Genomic DNA, 20,212 nt, shown 5'->3' with positions numbered 1-20,212 from the left:
TTTGAAATTCATCATTTAAGTTTGGAGAGACATTATTAAAGGGCTTCTGGTTAAGTGGCAGTATTTATCTGTATCAGTTGTCTTAAAGGTTCCATATTAACCTGAAGCTGAAAAATTTTTTTGAGTTCTTTCCATTCCTGCTTTATTTATATATAACCAGACCTTTATTCTAAACTGACAATAAAACACTCCCAGTGCTGCTGCTTATGATTTTACTGATAAAGTCTAAAATTCCAGTCACTGGATCCCAGTTTTTCTATAGTTCAGGTCTGTAATCATACAGAGCTCTAGGTTAGGTCACTCTTATATTTTTATATGATGACTAGGAGAGACCACCAGACCACAGCATCTTGCCATAGCCTAGGTGAACTGAACTCAGACTCTTCGTCTGCAGCCTCTGAACAAAAACCACCTTGCTAAGGCTGTAGCAGCCTTACCAACCTCAAACCCACTGACTACTAGCCATGTCAGAGCATCACACAATAGATTGATTAATTATTCCCCCCTTCGTAGGAATGCTGAGTAACCCACCGTCTGCTTCGGCACCTCCCTTTTTTCATGCCAACATTTTTGTACCTCAAACTAGAAAGGAAGGTCTCAAAGCTCCCCTTAATAATATGGCCTACATCTCTGTGGCAGGCTTCTAAAAAGCTTCAGATTTTTAGATATGCTTGAGAGGAAGGGAGCATTCATGTCTGTGACCAAGTCCTAAGTGTCTGGTACAGCGAAGTTCATTGATGTTTTGTGTTGCGTTTTTTTTTTTTTTTTTTTTTTTTTTTTTCCAATCTCTGGTTTTCCTTCATATTTTCTAAAGCACAGGCTTGAGCTAGAGCAGTACAGGAAGCACTAGAGTACAGGGTTCTTTCTTCCACTCAGAGCAGTTCTCACTAATTTTTTAACCACTGTTGCATGATGCATCTCATGCCATCTGAGGGGCTTCCCATCTCTCTGGAATCTAACCATCCCTGACATCAGGGATGCACAAGAAGGATGAAATAGAGAAGCAACTGCTGCAAGCTCTGACATTAATAGTCTGTTTTTCTACCTTATTAGAGCCATAAACACATAAAAGCCAACATCTCAAAAGGACACACTTTATAACAAATGTACCAAGAGCAACACCATAATTATTTAGGGCCCAGTAATAGTCCCAGCCTAGCTTTCATTCTTTGCTTTTAAATTCAAGTACTCAATATACTTGCAGACATCTGGCATATGGGTAGGGTTTTTTTGTTGTTGTTTTTTTTGTTTGTTTTGTTTTTTTTAATACCCCGTGTGAGAACATTTAAAATTAACAGTGATCTTCAACTTATTTCTTGGGTTCTGTGAAACACTGACCCACACAAAGTCTGCATGGAATACAGCTCTTCTAAGACAGCTTGTTACAGCACTGAAAATGCTGCACAGAAAAACAGTAATACTTTCACTGTGGGCTGATTCGTTTTGCAGGAAGCAGCTAAATCTACCCAAATACACTAATATTTAATAACAGTAGTTTGGTATTTAGGCATCATCCTCCTGAAGAACATTTGAGCTTTCATTTTAACAACAGTAGGTTCAAATAGTGTTTCACGTAACAACTAACAGCAGCCCAGAATCATCTCTGTGTAGCAGAGGGATGCTTCTGAGGTCGGGGATGTAGGGAGGGAATGACAGTAGCCAAAGCGGTACATTCCCTCACAGGCAGTGATGAAAGGGATAGCCTGCCTTATTGCTGACTCTTCAATCAAATGATACTGCTTCTAGTGACTGCTTTCAACATCAGATATTACATTCCTCTAGCTTCAAAAGACAGACACTCTGTTATCTCACGAGAGGGGTACCTACCTTCCATCATGGTCACTGGATCTTCCATTTTAGGTCGTAATATATTTGGTCCAAATACTGTAGCTAGGTTCTGGACACTCATCTTGTTAATGCTGGAGTGAGCCTGAACTTCATCAAGGAACCTTGAAAAGCCCCCCCAGAAAAATCAAAGAAAGAATAAGTAATCAATCCTGACTTCTCAGACTGTAGGCCTTCTGGGGCAGAAACACCTTTTGCCCAGTGTTTACACAACCCCAAAGAGATCCTGATACCTGAAATACTCTGATGGACTACTGCAGATCACCTACTCAGTAATAACCCCTGGTCCCTTCTTGTGTATGAACAAGAGAAGACATGATGCTTTCTGTCAAAAGTACCAGTCTACTAGGAATCTAACTGCCTACTGGGTATGAAAATACAGCTTTTCACCTTTCAGTAGGAATTCATCAGTTACAGAGGATGGTTTCTGCCAGTTTTCATTCATAGATAAAACAAAAAAAATAGTTCCAGTCATCTCATCATGCTAGAAGCAGCCTACAAGAAGAGCTTAGTTTCTTGAATCTGGCAAAATACAGATTAAGAGGTAGCCCATATGATTCTTGAGAATACATCAGCTAGACAAATACCAGCACAACAGAATGACTCAATGAAAGCTAAAAATGGTACTTGAAAAAATGGAGATACACTAGCCATCCATATGTATAAGCTGCAAATCAGCATAAATTTTCTAACAGTTAAATATTTTGTAATTTGAAACCTCTTCCCCAAAAGACCTATAGTAAGAGAAAGGCATGACAAACACTTACATAGCTTGTAAATGGAGTTTAGCCTTAATGAGAAGTTACCAAAAGGATTTTATGACATGAGTAAGGGTAGGAAATGAGGCTTGGTGGCTTTAAGGGTGAACAGTCTCGCTCTGCCTGCATTTTATTTCCTAAATTACTGTTCCTCTTTGGATGGTTGGAGAGTTTGGGACAGTCAAAAAATCTCATCATTCTGCACTACTTGGCTGGCAATTTTTTGAATTCTGCCTGCAGCCTGACTTCTGTAGGCATTCTCATTTTCTAAGCAGCTTTGTCCTGTAGCAGACACTGAGCTGTGAGACCAAGAACCCTCAGTTCTTTGCTGAGTCAGAAGAAAGTTTTGCCTGCCTTTCCTCCCTCAGTTCTTCACTTAGAAACAGGTATAATTATGCTGCCCTGCAACACCCATTCATGTTTTGAGATGCTTGGATTTTAAAACAAAGGGCCACTGAAGTATACAGGCACAATAATTTTTTGAAACCATTCAGAAAAAAACATTTCAGAAATGCTATCTACCTGTACACTCGGTAAGAGCTTAACATCTCTTGAATAAATCATTGGCTTCATGTCAGTGTTGGTGTTTACTGCCTGTTACATATGTGCAAATCCCACAGGGAATACAAGGACTCTGATTCTACCATGGAGACCAGGAACCAACATAAAGCTCACTAAATTTTATCCAGGGATAACAGTCCATTTCCACTCCCAAACCGTACCCCACCCACTTTTAAAAAAATGGTAGAGTCGATGGAGGCTGAGGAGTCCTGGTACCCTACGAGGAAGCCATTCCCAAACCCCTTCCAAATGAGAATTGAGGCCAGACTAGCTGTTTTGACTGTATGTTCTACTCAGTTTAGATTGTAAATGTTCCAAGTGTGCAGTGCCTGGAACAGCTGCCTTTCCTTATTAGTCTTTAAGTGCTTCTGAAATAAAAAAATATTATTAGAATCATTAATGCCTGCTAACAAGGCTGCAGGTGACAACAATTTGCTTGGCTGATGCTCTGTAGATAAGTTTAAACAAGTTTCCTTGGGGCAAGCTGCACATCAACATCCACCTCCATGCACTTTATGGGAGCACTAAGTTATGTGTAAATGATGCTTGAATATTCACACTTTCAGAGTGAATTATTTGTATATTAGACTGAACTTTTTGAAACAATGACTTTTTCAAGTGTTAATTTCACTTACTTGCATATGTATTTGAGAAGGTTGTAGTTGGCCTGGGGCAAATTCTTCACCTGTTTAACCAGTTCCTGGGTTCCCTGAGGGACAGAACAAAAAGAAGAAAAGTTATAAATAATGCAAAGCATGCATGATTGTGCTGCAGTGCTAAAAAGTCCTCTTTCCAGATCAAACCCATGGACCATAGCACTAAAAGGATCTCCAAAAGCCTAGAGTGAGTATATTGCATCATCTCCAGCCTGCATTAAACAGTTTATTCACCCAGTGCAGCATGCACTATCTCTCAGAAGGAGGAGTCATCCCACTCCCAAATTCAGAAACACCAGAAACATAATCTAGCTTTGAGCTCAAAGGACTTGGATCAGCTTTGCTGCTTTCAGAGCTCCTTTTGCTTGCAGTGGTGCAGGCAACAGTATCTGACTCTGTTTCAGAAATTATCAAAATATTGCTAATTACATTTCTAGAGCTTGCAGATATCAAATATGCCAGAGAGTTACATGAAGCCCTTGCATATGTCACTTGACCAAGCTTTCCCAGCTTCCCATCTACAGTCTGGCTGCACAACCTCCCTGAGCCTGAAGGAAGTCCTGGGATGCTTGGTGCATAGCCACACTGTACTTCTGTGCTACCTTCCATGCTAGGATCTCCTAATGCTATAGAAGTGTAAGCATTGGTGTACATGGCCCAGAGTCAGGTTGTGGGTGCATAGTTGGAAATACCAATGTATCCCTGTATTCCAGGCACAGAAACCTAAAGCAAGGGAGACAAAAGGAGTTCTTTCAAATGACAAAACTACCTGGAAGAGAATCCAGCCAGAAGCCAAGGTTCACAATCCTAACATGCAGCTGTGCTCTTAATAGCAAAGACAAAAATAAATAAAAAAGCATGCAAGGATTTACTGCTTTCCTCTAAATAGTAGCAAAGGTATGAGGAAGATGATTCATCCCTTTCATGGGATTAGAACCACTGGCCTGAGTAAGACAGATCCACTATATATGGTATACACACCACAGTCTCAAAACAGCCTTTCTATAAGAGTGCTATTGGCACAACATGCAGCAGAAATTATCCTAGAGATGTAGCATTGCCAGCATCTTTCCCCAGCTTCAACAAATATAGTTGGTATTTTTTATTTAAAATTTCAAGTGACAAAAAAATAAAATAACCAAAGTAGTCAGTTGGGCTGTCTAGAATGAAAGGAAAACCACCCACTCTGCAATCCACTGAGTAAGCAGGTTTATTCCTCAACCTCCAAAAATTTTTTGTCCAAAGAAAAAAAGCTGCAGAATTCTTGAAGTCAAACCACAGCCTGAAGTACTGAAACCCTGATGTCCAGAACTTGATTCAGTTCTCAAAATAAGTGGAAAGTCTCCTATGGGCTTTAATGGCTACTGTAAAGGCCTTTAACTAGTGGGGCCTGCCAGTCTTCAGAGAGTCAGTACAAATGAACCAGCATCTTTGCCATCTCAGAATCCAACCTATTTGAAACTTTGAGGCTTCCAGAGTGCAGTATAAGCACATACCAGTAGTGCTGAACTGAGCAGAGCAAGCCTTTCTTTAAAAATTAATAATGTTCCCATTCAACTACCTCTTTTTTAGTTATTTACTTTCATTTATAGTCATTTATGAGTTGCAACATACTTTTGCATAAAATCAGTATCGTCCATTAAAATGTAAGGAGAATTTCATGCATGAGGAATGACTTAAAACCCTGAAGCTACTTAAATCGTCTAATGAAAACCTCTGACTCTTCAGAGTTTTGTCCTTCCAAAGACCTAGTATCATTTGCTAGTTCCCTTCAGTACTGCAACTGCTCTGGAGATTTGCTAATTTTTGAGACAGTTACGCTTTTTGTGGGAAGATGAGATATCCAAGTGTGTTTGTAAAGAGTCAGCTTTGGATTACTAACTAATGATAGAGAAATTGCAGAAACAGCTGGCTCCAAGTAAGAGAAGCATGTCTGGACTTTTATTTCAACCCTCCCTCAACTTACTAAGGGACATTAGGGAGAGTTTTCTGCTGGCCAGCCTCTTGCAAGATCTGCATGACTTTTCTGGTCCAGACAAATCAGAAACACCTGGACAGCAGTCTCTATTCCTGCCTCCATTCTCAATGTCATGAACGCACATAGACACTTTTTTCCTTCTCCTGAAATTTCCAGCACAAAAAATGTCATTCAACAGATAAAAATTGAAATTTCAAAGGGTAGATTCTTAAAAGTGATTAGCCTTTTTAAATTCCTTAGGTTCAAAATGATGCCAATTTTAGTAGTGGCAAAAATGGATCTACCAATAAAAGACCATTCACTTTGGGAAATACCATTCTTGGATTTAGAACTTCTGAAAACTTTTGAATCAAGCTGTTACTGAGGTGAAAGTTAAGGTCAATTATTCAGGTTATCTAACATTATAGTGAGGACTTTAAGCTAAATAGTCAAGCTTACAGATCTAATTCTCTCTTGAATTTTGCTCTGGAAACCAATTTATTTTAAATTCAGAAATCAGCATGGCATTTGGCACTGTATTTCAAATGCTCTGAATTAAAATACCGTGGCTCCTTTAGATGTGAGAGCAGGCTTTGCAATGGGAACTGCAGGCAGATGAGAACAGCTGGAAACATGACCTAAAGGAAGAAGACCTTACCTGAAATCAAACAAAAAAAAAAGGATCTAAAAAACTACCACCCATGCTGTGTCACTGAGGAATCACAAATATGGGATCACACAGTAAGCATCCTTAGCTTCATCAAGGTACAAATACATGCCAGGTTAAAAAAAGCTTTCTCTCCTTCTGCAATCATCTCAGGAGCATTTATCAACTCTGCCACAGATTTGTGCCCAATAACCATCTGCCCTGCTGGAGGTCTGAGCCTAGCAACACCACTACACAAGTGTAAAGAAAAATGCAAGGCAAAACCTGCTGCATTATTAACAGAAAGCACAGAAAATGCTGAGGCTAAGCAAGGCAGACACTGTCCTACTGTCATTCATCATTATGGTATTTTGCAATAATAAGTCTTACATCCTTGCAAATGCAGCATGTGTAGCTTACATAGGTGCATGCTTTTCAAGGAGTAATCCCAGAAGCAAAGAATTTGCAATGTGTATAACAAATCAGCACCAATGAGGAGTTTCTAGATGGTTTGAAAAACCAGAAACACTTCAGATCTTCCCCCAAATTCAGTCCCTTCTTTAAAAACTCAAAGCCAGATGCTTAACCCACAGAACTCATATGTGCATCTCTAGAATACAGGCAGCACTGCAGATGAAAATACAACCATGACAAGTCATCTAAGGCTCAAATGAGTTTTGAAGATAATCCCTTCATTCTTATTTTAAAACTGGTTTTTGTTTTCAGTTCCTCCTCCCTATCAGCTGGGATCAGAACAAAGTCTGTGTGATGTTGCAGTCCCACTGACCTGGCAGTCCAAGGACTTTGTTAAGATTCTGATGGCATTTCAGCACCAGAGACTAGTTGGGTGCAGAATGAAGATGAACAGCAATCTGAGTAAAAAAGTGAAAAGCTGGAGACAAGGCAGGAGCATTTTTTGCTGCTGATGGAGAGTAGGCCTGTGCAAACCTAGCATCATAATAACCCCCATTTGTAGTCAGAACGAAGCAGCATAAAGTGGTAACTGTTTTATCTGCATTGCTATTTTCTGTTGGTAATCTTTTTTATTTTTTGGATTTACATAACTGAAAGAAAATGACATTTTGAGTCTAGATGTCCTATTCAAAACTTCCTTATGAAAAATGAAAATAAACCAGTATTTCAAATTAAAACAATAGTTTGTATTTTGTTTCCAAATACCTTTTCAAAATGAAACTTCTGATCTTTCTTCTCTGAATTTTGAAAGTTTATCATCCTCTCCTGAAAAATAATGGCTTCAGTGAAACTACATTTTTGAGCGGGGCGGGGGGGGGGGGGGGGGGGGGGGGAACACCTTCCACACAGGAGAAGGTAAGTCAAGTCCTGCAGCTCTAGTATGACTTTGTGCTACATTCTGCTCCATGTGCTCCTGTGCACATACAGCCTCTCCCATCCTTGGTGTGTGTATATTCCACCATCCTTTCCAAAAAAACAGATGGTCCTTGTTGAGGTTCTAGATTTTCCTGACAAAAAAAATCACTACATTTACAACAGCAGCTTAACAAGACAACTCTGCTATCAGCAGTACTATATTTTGTAAGCTTTGTTTTCAGCTATCTAGTTCTACCCACCATCTTTCCATCCAAAGAGAATAATGCAGTACAAGTCCTCAGTCTGGCCTCACTCATACAAAACCAACACAAATGTTATTTCCCAAACAGTTTCCCAGTTGCAGCCTGTGCAGGCAAATTCAGGCAAACTACATAGTTAGTAAGTTGAGCAGTGATACACAATTATCTTTGCCCAACTTGGCACTGTCTCTGCTCTTGTGCAATGGTTCTTACAGATCCAAAACATCCCACTCTGCACATCTTACGACCAAAACGAAACCAGTTCCACTGCCTTAGAAATGCTGCTGTTTCTTGTGAGCTCAAGAGTGAGTGAGTTTTTGCAAGTTCTGCTGTCTGTAATATAGTGCCCTGCAGAGATGCCTGAGTTGAATGAGACTAAGACAGAAAATGAGCAAGTTTGGGAGCTAGTAGACACACAGCTGCACCAATTAAGAGACAGCACTAGTGAACAGACACACTGATGTGGCTGTGTCCCAGATCCACACGCATGTAGTACCCTGTGTGGTACTACCTTTTGTCATGTACAGGTATTTGCTCTCCCAGAATTTGCTAGCGGATAGATTGCATGAGTATAGATAGGCTCAAGTAGTAACCTGCCTTTTGCCAACAGGAAACAGGCGCTACCAGGTACATTGCCTTTGATGCATGCAAACAAGAATCTTCTTACAGGCATCATCAAGGACTGAATTTCCCCAGAGACTTCTGCCACTTGAACTAAAGGTAAACCCGAGGCTCTCAGTAAAGAACAGGTTTTCACAACCCCCACTAGAGACAGAGAGATGTGAGCATGCACTTGAGGCCACACACAGAAAATGGACAGAATTGTGCCCTGTGACTCCCAAGCCCTCAGGCCTCTGCATTTCTTTAGCTGATACTCATAATAAGGCGTACAACTTCTCCGAACCTCTGTTTAGAAGGCGGCACAGTCCCACCCACAGTAGACCAGATCCAACGTGCCCTGCAGTCAGCAAAAAGCTCAAATATCACCATGAGGGGAGCAATACAGATGGAACAGATCAATCAATCACATCGTAAATTATCCTGCTCCTCCCAAGAGGTGAATCAAAATTTCCATGATTGCCACAGAGTTGGGAGGTTTTTTGTCAGCCCCTTCTTCCCTTCCCTTCCTGGAAACCAAACAGAGGAACATCACAAAAGGTTCTGACAAGGTATTAATGGCATTATTTCCCCCAGTTTGGGATACTAACAAAGTCTGCCCTTTCGTAGTGCCTTTCCTCTAAGAAATTCAGTTTCCAATTTACCAAAACCCCTGGGAGTCAGAACAAGCTGTTCTGATAAATGACACTGAAAACACAGAAAGGAGTGACTTCGTATAGCTTGCTAATGAGTCAACAGCAGAGCTGAGAAGGAACACAGGTCTCCTTGCATCTCTTACCATTTATGCTATAGAACAACTTTGTTCAGAAGAAAGCACAGGGCTACAAGATTTACTTCAAAGAAGCTCCTGCTTCAAGCAGGAGCCTCTGATAATAATGCACAATCCACAGTTTCAGAAAAATTCAGGACAAGGTTCCCAGGGACTTCACTGATGTTAAATCAGGACTGAAGAGTGAGGAGAAGAAAGCTGTACTTCACTGAGACTTGTGAACAACCTTCAAGATAGAAGGAGGCAGATTAGAAGGACCACTGACCTCTCCCTCGTCTTTTGAGAGTAGCTGTCCACAAGAAAGAAAGTCTTCATATTTGGCAAAGGGGATGACAGGCTCTGGCAGCTCTCGGAGATAAAGCTTCAGGAGGGATGCCACAGTGTGAACATCTGTGTTGCTGCAATGAGAGAAGAGGGAAGGAAATTTAGAAACCCATGCTACTTCAAGGCTGGCCACCTTCTGGAGGGGCACAGGAAGGCCCCTCTTGGGGAGAGGGACAAAGCAAACACATGGAGGGAGGCTGTTCTGCCACATGCCTGTACCAAGCAGTAAGGACTACCTAGAAATGAGGGAAATTATCCACACTCTCAATGTAAGAATGCATCTAGGGCAATACAGGCAGTGGAAGGGATATGCCCATAGCACTGCATAAGGTTTGGTGGTGCTGTAGTTCCTCCACCAAGGTGGATCGGGAAAGTGAGTGACACAGTCCAGGCAAGTACACAGTGATCACTGCAGTACTGACAACAGAGCTCTGCATCCTCATGCGTTCAAACAGATCCAGACTTTGAGACAGTAGTATAAGCTCTGGTCCTCTCCCTGATCCCTTCTGCCTGATACTTTCCCAGCCAGCATCCAGTTCTGCGTCTGATGGGTCAGGTTCTTGAGTGCACAGGTTGATCCTTCAGGGGAAAGGAAAAAAAAAAAAAAAAAAAAAAAAAAAAGGAAAGAAAACTATTTCCCTCAGGCCTTCTCTTGCCATTTAGCATGGCTACCCAGCTTGGGAGTTTCTCCTCCCTCATGCTGAAGCATTTGGAATTTACTATTCCATTATGTTAGGATATCACAACTTTTCTTTTCTGTCCCATCCAGGAGTTTTTCTTCTTCTCTCTCCTTTTTTAAGTTGTGTCAGATCCCATGATGAAGATGCTAGCTATTTGCTAGCTGATTTTTATTTGCTAGCTGATTTTTGATCCAAGACAGTATCTTTATCTCATTCCAGGTCTCCTCTTGTACAGCTTTCTTAATCTTTGCAGATGATCTTTTCAAAGGTTTAGACCACTGGAGGTCTAGACAGATCATATCACCAGCTCCCCCTTGCTCATCATTACCTTGCCAGTCTATAAAGAATTCTGGGAAGACACAGCAGTAACCATGTGCAACAGAGACTCAAATCCTTACCTCTGCCCTAAAAGCTGAATCTCTTCTGCTTAGTATGTTTAAAAGTATATTTTTGAAAAGTAGTCAACTCCACCAGATATTCTACCTTTTGCCAATGCAAAATACAGGCACAAGGAGTCAATAGGGCTCTTTAAAAGACACAACTCCTCAGTTCTGCTCAGCAATCAGGGACATAGTGAAGTCGTCTGCATTCAGACTGTGGAAAGGTAAATTGAGGAGACTCAAATTTCCAGAAGTACCAACTCTCATACATTCCTGGATGTAGCTCAAAGCATAACACTAAGTTTCTTAGCATAGAAGCACAAACATCACTGCTACCCAAGAATGACAGGTAAAATATGTAATATTGTCATGACTGCCTAAATGTTTCAATAAGCAACAGCTAGCAATTGAGTTCCCCAGAGTACTATTGGGAAACACTATACATCCTGTGTGGTTCAGTGCATTCTTAGCACTAGAAGCTTAAATACGCCTCATGTACAAGTTGACCCTTCAGTCTCTCATTCCTGGAAATATAACAGTGCAGTTTTCTATAAATTTGTCTCACCATGGTCTCACTTCAGTTCTTAAAGTATCTAAAGCTCTAACTGAAGTTTATTTTGTGGTCAAGGCAGTTGTAAGGAGTTTTTCATATGTAGATTCTCAGCAGCCTTCCCACAGACAAAGTACTTAAAATGACTCTGATCTTATTCTGTTTTTAAAAAAAAACTTTGGACTCAATTCTCTTGGGAAACTTCATCCCTGTTTTTTTTTTTCCCTGAAACTTGCCAATAATTTTCAAAATATTGGGATACGAGAGAAGTAGACAGGTAAGCATACTGATATCAGAAACAGTTAAAATAAAACTGGAAAATTACAATAGGAAGTTGCTACTGTTTTAATACATACAGATATTTGACTATTTACTGGTAATTCTGATAATGCTCTTCATATGAAATAGCTCCATCGTATTTGAGAGCATTGCAGTTTTACACAGCAGTTTTTGTCTGTTGATGACAAATGCTTCACAGATGAGGTCTCTACCCTTACTCGCTTTTTTATTGCAGAGTTGCAGGCAAAGATGGTTGATGTGACCATCACTCGGTAGCAGAGCCCAGACTACAGCCTCAGGTCCGCTGACTGCAGTTCACTGTTTCACCCACAAGGCCAGGTGAAATCCAGCCTGTCAGTGGCATGAAGGGGCAGCAGGAGCAGATTGTGATAGGTGCTTCCAAAACGGCAAACCTGGGCCTTTTCAGAGTATCTACATATGCATTTAAGACTCAAACCTTTGGCTTTTAAAAATAAATATTTTAATTATCAATCATCATGGAGGTCCACCATGGGACAGGCAGGCTCTAGCAGAGATTTTCGTCTGGAAAATCAAGCCAGCTTGAATTCCTTCTGGATGCAAAAGACCCAACTACAACTAGAAAAAAGGATATTCCTTTCATTTTACTTGATTTGGAAACAAGCATATGGATTTCGCACTTGCAGAAAATATTTGCCTTTATCTGTGCTTCCTAGGGCACACATGGATAGTTTTAGCTACATGTAGTAGAAATTACACTTTCTTTGAAGAGTAGCATTTCACTCAGCCAGCGTGTTGGCTCTCCTTTGCCACTGGCTGTGACTACAGATAGCAAAGGCCAGAGAGCTGGGCCAGCCAGCTGCAGTGATGGTGATGGCTTCAAGAAGAAATTACAGCAAGAGGACTAAGGGGTCTTTGACTGCTTTATTACCCTATTACCCCTTGTTTGCCTGCTTTAATTCTGTGCTGAAACTTCCGTTCTGTGATACCACATTTCAGACTAACTAGCCAAAAGGCAAGCACTCCTTCTTGGAGATCTGTCCCACTTCAATTAAAGATGAGATATATATCACTGATCTATTTAGTCAGTGCAAATGCCTGTACAAATAATGCTACTTTCTGCTTTAAGAATGTTGGGAGGAAGTCTGTTTATCTTCATGACTTTCTTCACAGTGAAATTACTACAGTTAGACTTAGGCAGGAGATAAAAGTGAAACTGCTATTCCTGATTAATTCCTTCTGCAGATACTCTTGTTCCAGAATGCATTTCCCAAAATAACTTAATTCATTTCCCACATCAATTGAGATAATTTTAATTCTGAACCAGGACATCCAGACACTTAGTTAAAAATCAAAGATTTTGTTTAAGAAAAGATGACGTGAGACAATTTGAAAATTTCAGACTTTTTTTTCATGAAAATATTTCTAAATATTTGACGCTTCCAGTTAGGAAGTAAATATTGACTGTGGTTAAGAATCAAAGAAAGGAGGATGGGTGGCCTGGAAGCCGACACGAGGGAAGAATTAGAAGAATTTTCCCAATAAACTCTAAGGATATTCTTCCGGGGGGGGAGCAAACATTGCACTGCTCATTGCAGGAGAGTATTGTCCCTTCCTGCAGCTGATGCCAGAAGGGTATCTGCAGGGTGGAGACTGGCTGCAAGTCTTCGAGGGAAAAGTAACCCCCTCAGCTGATGTACCAGCAATAACATCTGAGTTCAGATGCTGCCTATCTCAACTAGGAAAGCAGGCCTAGGGGGTTTCAGCAAGAAATGGATGCAGGTCTCCAAGTCTAGATCCATCTGATCTCACTCCTGCGCCTGAGGTAGAGATTGAGCCAGATCTATGCAATGGCCCTGGATCCAATATCCCCAGAGTTCAGGAGTCTGTTAGGTCAAAGGACATTTCTTAAAGGATTGTTTAGGTTAGCACAATGCTGACCTTCATTCTGGGCAGCAGGTGGATGTGGAAGAGGAAACAAAATGCTAGTTAGAGGGGATGGACAGGATTTAGCCCTAAGGGCCATCTGCTCTCCTAGAGGTCTGTCTGTCTGGGCTTGGGGCGAAGGTGGAGGTAACACAGCTAAGGGCTGACCTTTGCTGACCTGGGACTGAGCGCTCCGGCACTGCAGAGAGGCCTCCCCCAGGGCTGACTCTTTTCCATAGGAGTTGATCTTAAACTGAGCCTCTGCTGTCTGTCCTCTGCCTGAGCTACAGCTCCTCTACTGTTGCAGTCATGCCAGTGCCTGGCTATGGGCCACACTGATCCAGTCCCAGACCTTGACCCACAGACTGACTTCCTAGCCTGACCTTGGAGCTGCCTCATCACTGTGGACCTGCCCAGCTGTCACCAGGCTTTCTCCACCCTGCCCTGCTTGCCTTTTTGGGATACTTTGGGACTAGGTCACTGTGCCACTGCTTCTAACAGGCTTGTTATTGCACTATTATTAGAGTTCTTGGCTCATCTTCTGTGAAGCAGCTGGGCCTTGCTGCTCCCTGACATTGGCACAGTCAGTAGACCCAAAAAACAGCTAAAATTTCCTTGTCCTGGCAAGGAGTGATTATATCAACATTACTATAAGGGGAAAAAAGTGACTGAAAGTTCTGTTGAAAAATCAAAACAATGCAAAAGCACCCAAGGTATGTTCAGTTTTGAATTTAAGTTCCATCAGTTCCATCTCAGTTGCTGAAATTCTGGACCAAAAGAATTCATTTTGGCCAAGAATCTCCCTTCTGGGGTCACAAAATGCTTTGCTATAATATGTTGGCAACTTTCTACATTGCACATGTAATATCCAGGGAAAATCTGTGAGATGCTAGTGACTATTCTAAAGTCTAGTGACAGAGGAGGAGGACAGATCTCCTGTGAGGAAGGGAGGATGCAGCTCCTGAAAGCAGTCAGACTTCCAGTTTATCTCTGTCAAAGGCATTACTATGGTGGGATCCATCAGCTGCTGGGTATCCTGCACCCAAGTCTACCAAAGCATTTCAGTATGTGCTTAAGATAGAGTAGCCTCATCTGGACTGGCAGGCTCAAATTTCGTATTCTGCTCAAGCACTTAGCTGAATGTAGGCCACAACACTCAGTATCATGCAGGAGAAAGCCTGCAGGAACGTTTTAATTAAGAGAACAACGATGCAGAAAGAACATCTAACTATAATAGCCACTTCCAGGTCATTTTTAATCAGATTTTACTCGCCAGAAGTAAACCAGCCTGAATTAGGTGATGCCAACTCACCTGTCAAAGAGAGGCTTCTCTCCACAGTCGAAGGAATCCTGCAGATCTTTGACAAGGTTGGCTTGGCCAGGCATCCGGAAGAGCCCCTCCTCAGTAAGACCTCGCTCCCTAATAAAATCCACACATTGTTCCACCAGCAGTGGGGCCAGCCGCTGGCCATACTTCCTCTCGTACTGTACTGTGTCCTCCAATCGCTGCCCAAAGATCCCTGCCAACAGACAGCAAAAGAGAAGTTCTGCTGTAAGCTGCAATTCTCCATGAGCTACTGTCCAAGGCACAGGATGAGAGAGTGGAAACTGTTTCACAAGGAGATGATGAAGCTGGCATGGAGGTCCAGTTTCTAACACATAAGAAGAATAAAATGATTTTTAAAAGCAAGAAGAATTACATACTGAGCATTTTGTTCTGCTCAAGAGTGCTTTAACCTCTGCCCTGGGTCAGTTTATACCCGTTATAGCCAAGGAAGACATAACAGAAGCAGCTTTGCTTACGGTTATCTGCAGCTGTGCTGACTGACTGATGATGCGTGGATTAAGTGATTGTACTTCCATAGCATCTTCTGTCCCAAGGACTCCAAAACAAAGACTGCACTGACTCTATGGGACATAATCACCTTCTGCATGCACCCATGCTAGGACACAGCTATCCTATAAGAGTTTGTAGTTGTACAGCCCAACAGGTAGGATGAGAAAGAAGCCTGCCATAGGACTGCTAACATGACAGAGTATAGTTGTCAAAATTAGAACTGGCTGTTGTTAAAAACCTCCTCTCCTGCAAGCTTTGGATTTCTATTTCTTTTCCATTAATTTAAATAAACAAATAAAATAGGGAGTTAAATATATGCAATTAATTGCCCTTTCTACTAAATGTGTGCCTTACTTCCTGCACCTCAAAAGTATCAGAAGCACCAGATACTCTGAACATAGGCTGGCCATAGGTCATTCTTAAGCCAAACCTACAGCAGATGTATCATCCAGTGTGAACCACTGGCTCCGTGTTTGGGAAAATGGGAGTTCCTGATCAATACTAGCTGCTGAATGCCACTATTGGTGCTAGACCTTCTGGACAACACAGAAGAGGCTCAGGCTTTAAGATCCAGAGATATTAGTTCAATCTTTGCCTCTAGGGGGCTGCTCCATCTAAAACAGCCTGGAAAACATGTTCTGAAACTGTAATTGTAGCACCAAGTGTAGAGGAGTCAGGGAGGATATCATCCAAGTTAATCCCATTTGGAAATGAGATATTCAGTAAGTGTCAGAATCCCCAAATCTACTCAATTTCAAACAGAATCAGACCATATCAGATAGGAAATTCTATTTAAAGCTCACCCAAAGCAACAGGAAACTTTCCACTCATTTCAAAGAGCTTTACATCACGCATTTAGTGCTCAATCCTGCAGGTCTGAAAAAAACCCCTGCATCATACAATATTGGAGTTACTCTGTGTTCACAATGATGCATGCACATGATCATACCAGGGCAGAGGATTTGCTTACTTCTTAAAGCTCTGCTTACCTTCCTGCAAGTAATCACATTCTTCCATTTTTATTTTAGTGCTATATTCATGGGCAGCTCCTGACAGGAAATCTCCTAACCACCATTCACTATCCTCCATGGGATAAATCCTATCACATCAGACCTGCACTATGTATTCAGTTCAGCCTTGCTAAATCCTTGCTGAAACAAGCAGGCAAGAAGGATCCAAAGTCCAAGTCTTTTCTCTGCCATTTTGTGATACATCAGAAGACAGAACCTTTATGTACACTTCAGCCTACACAACCGCATTACAGTATCAGAGCTGGATAGCTATGAAGAGTCTTGAAGGAAATTCCCTCCGTTTCCTAGCAAGATACTGGAGTATGGGATTCCTGCAGCATGGGAGTGAACTATCTTTATCACTGTAAATTCCAGTTTTCTTGCAGAGTAAAGGTTTTCCTAGTTGCAGTTTCTAACCTGTTTATGAGTTTTCACAGAGGTGCATGTTTCTGAAGCTACATTCTGGAACAGGGAATCTCTTCTTGCTTTTGCACAGATTACTTTGTAAAATCACTAAGTAATTCCTGTTGTCATTAGGGGGCAGAGCAAAGCAGCACAGCAAGACTGCTCAGTATGTGGGACTCAGCATTGTCCAAGAGCTTCTAGAGCACTTAGAGAGGCTGAGTGGCCATGAAGGAACAACTTTCCAGCCCACTTTCTCAGAAAATATCTCCATCCAGATTGCAGCTGAAAAAGTGAAGCTTAGCTGTCCTTTCCTCTCTGCTGAGGCTGTCAATGAGAGGGTCCACCAGTTACTCAAAAGTATCTATCACAGCAAACACACAGAAGAAGAATTCAGGTAACAGGAGTTGCAAGGTACAGTGCAGGCTCCTCACATGTGAAAGGCTGCACAGGAGCACCTGTCCAACCTCCTTCATGCTATTTTACTATTAACCTTGTCTCCCCCTTCTTCTGAACTGAATGCTTGATCCTGGGCCATGGGGCCAGTGCAAATCAAAGTCCCTCAGTGTTAGTTACAGCAAGCTTGAGTCAGACTCCAAGCTGTGCTTGTTGTGTTGTCTCCATCCTAGAGACAAAAACACCTCTGTATCCAGATTTCATTCCACCAAATCTATCTATTACCTTAAAATGGTATTTGGTATTCACTTTTCTAGATGTAAGATACATAGGTTTAGGGACTTTGGTCTGTGGTAGATGTCAGGGGCAATTACAGGATAGCAACACTTGTCTTCTCAAATCTCTACTTGTAGAATCATGGCCGTTTCCCAAAGAGTCAATCTGGAGAAAGACTGGGAAAGAGTTAGTGCTCTGCATCCCTGCAGATACAGAGCATGGAGTTAATATTCTCCCAGAAGCCCACATAGAACCCAGACCAATTCCAATCAAGAGAAAAGGCAGAATCAGACACATACGTATGTGAACATACACACAGAAGAATTGCATGCATAATCTCTACTTGCAGTGTGGAGCTTTGTCTGCTTTTCCCTAGCCTTGGCTGGCTTGTGGTCAGTGACATACTCTAATACATTTCAGGCAACATCGGTCTGTGCTTGCCCAGTCAGCTTGGATCCCAAGCACTGTAGCTTCCTGTAGCTACAACCAATGTCTAGGACTCTTGGGCAGCATGTTGCCTGCAGCTGAAAGGAGATATAGAGGTTAAGCGATGTTACTTCAAACTACCAGATGAAGATGGAAGGGTGACATACTTTCAGCTCCATAAATGGAAGCAGATAGACCTTCTGCAAACACATTAATGTTTCTCAAGGTGGCTGCTGCAGAACCAGACACTGGCAATTCCTATCCTTTCCCCCTTCTCAGGCATGGAGTTCAGTAGCACCCTTTTCTACTGGATAGAAACATTAGTCTCTGGAGGATACCAAAGCACTATAATTCTCTTCCACTGCAAGAGAAGAGTACTACTATTCACCTCCCTGTGTTCACAGTACTTCAAATACATAACAAACAGATACAGCATGAAATCAAGACTGACATAAGCAAGGATGAAGCTGGTCTACCCTGTGATACGATGAGTGAAAGGAGTTGGACTGGCATAAGCAAGGTTCCTTCCTGTGTGACAGTGTGTGCTGAAGGGCTCTGCATGGCATTGCTCTCACAGCCTTCCAGGTTAGCCAGTTTCTGCAGAGGCATAGAGAAGGCGCTCCAGCCATTGCCAGGATGAAAGACCAGGCCAGTTCTCTCAGCAGCCCCTCTCTGCTTTGGCAGTCTGCTATGGCCCAACTCCAACTACAGATCTACGTTTTCTGTTTCTCTCAAACCTGAAACCTAAATTTCCAGGGGAGTGCTAGAAAAGGCCTCCAAGCATTGCCCAGACAAAACACTTCTCCTAAACCAAGTCTGTTGACAGCTCCATCTTTCCTTTGCAGACCCCTTTCAGCTGCAGCTCTATGCTTTGTCTTTTGCTCAGCCCCAACCCTAATCATTTCATGAGGCTGTAAACAAGGTCCTCCAGCAATAGCCCAGACTAAAGACTTCTCTTAGTCCAGGTCTCCATGCTGCCCCCACTCAGGAGAGTCCTTTGGCAGTTCCTTTCCAGATGCACTCACGCTGCTGCTCTATGTTTTCTCTTTCTCTCAACCCCAACCACAACCCTAAGTTTCTTGGGCAGCCTTAGTCTTGGCCCCTTGAACGACGCCTAGAAGAAATCTTTCTCCTAGTCTAGGTCTCCTGGCTGCTCTAACTTTCCTTTGCCAACTCATTTCCAGCTGCACTCCCACTGCAACACGACCTTTTCTCTTTTCGCCACCCTAACCCTAATTTTTTTGCTGGACCAGAGACATGGGACCCCCCAGGTGTTGCTCATGTTGCTACACCTCTTGGCAGTAAGAACAGTATGGGTTAGGGTTTATTTTAGCTTTAGAGAGAGAAAGTATAAAGCTGCAGTTAGAGTGGGGCTGGAAGAGGGCTGCCAAGGACAAGCAGGGATGCCAAGACAGCTGGGCCTGTAGAAATTGTTCACCTGTGCAATGGCTGTACACCTCATCTATGGCTGGGGAGGAAGAAATGAAAGAGCAAACTAAGAGGGGAGTGGGGCTATCTTTGCAGTGGGGGTGGAAAAGGACTGCTGATGCAAGTTGAGGCTGCTGACAGTCCTGGGCTGGGAGGAATCTTTCATCTGAGCATCTCCTGGGGGCCTTGACTATGTCTCCCCTCAGGAAAATTAGCATTAGGGCTCTCTCAGAAACAGCCATGCTAGCAAGAGACATACCAGATTCACCTAATTCAATCTCCAGGGCTAAACAGGGCAGACTGGGGAGGCAGTATCCTGTTAGCTCTGTAAAGCTCATCTCACTTCAGCTGAGTCTCACATGGGCTTGTAAAACTGAGGTGGTCAAATGTCCCTGAAACTACTAGGCTATGACACCATTCCTGGGCAGAATCTGCCCTGCTTTGCAAGGAAAAGCAAACATGAAGCCAGTTGCACACATCCTCATCTGCTGGCTCCTCGAGGCACAGGCCTGTTTTTAATCACTGGGGCCTGTAGCTCAGGCTGAACTTGGCAGTATTTCACTCCATGATCCTGCTGGAACACATTACAGTCTAGCTCTTCATTTAGGGGAAGGGGAGTAAGTGCCATCCAAACACAGTCCCAGACATGGGTAGGCTGAAAATAAAGCCAAAAGCTACCAGCAAACTAAGGGTTAATGCTCCTTATTACAGCCTTATCTAGAGCTAGCCACTTTTGTTTGGTTTCAAAGCAAGGAAAAAAAAAAACCATGCCTACGACCACATCCTTAATCTCAGAAAGATTCAACAGATATTTAAAAAATAGGCTAGCCGAGCTACAGAATTTTGTTCCTCCACTCCAACAAACTGTCTCTGTTCTTTAAAGATTTAGGTGGCTCTTTGTGGAAAATGCAAGCCAGGAA

At 42.3% G+C, this 20,212-nt stretch overlaps 1 protein-coding gene across 1 annotated transcript in view; it reads right to left on the bottom strand.

The window, feature by feature from the left end:
• The window catches only part of ARHGAP22 (Rho GTPase activating protein 22), a 140,808-nt gene that overhangs the window by 7,302 nt on the left and 113,294 nt on the right, over positions 1 to 20,212 (bottom strand). Inside the window, exons 4-7 of the mRNA XM_062579956.1 lie at positions 14,830 to 15,037; positions 9,665 to 9,797; positions 3,800 to 3,873; positions 1,828 to 1,949 (exon numbers count right to left, since the gene is read on the bottom strand). Of these exons, the coding sequence (XP_062435940.1) occupies positions 1,828 to 1,949; positions 3,800 to 3,873; positions 9,665 to 9,797; positions 14,830 to 15,037 (537 nt within the window). The remainder of the gene's footprint in view (positions 1 to 1,827; positions 1,950 to 3,799; positions 3,874 to 9,664; positions 9,798 to 14,829; positions 15,038 to 20,212) is intronic.

Source organism: Rhea pennata, chromosome 7, assembly GCF_028389875.1.
Source record: "Rhea pennata isolate bPtePen1 chromosome 7, bPtePen1.pri, whole genome shotgun sequence".
Lineage (NCBI taxonomy): Eukaryota > Metazoa > Chordata > Aves > Rheiformes > Rheidae > Rhea > Rhea pennata.
The sequence above is the reverse complement of the archived record's forward strand: the minus strand, read 5'-3'. Positions and strand labels throughout refer to the sequence as shown.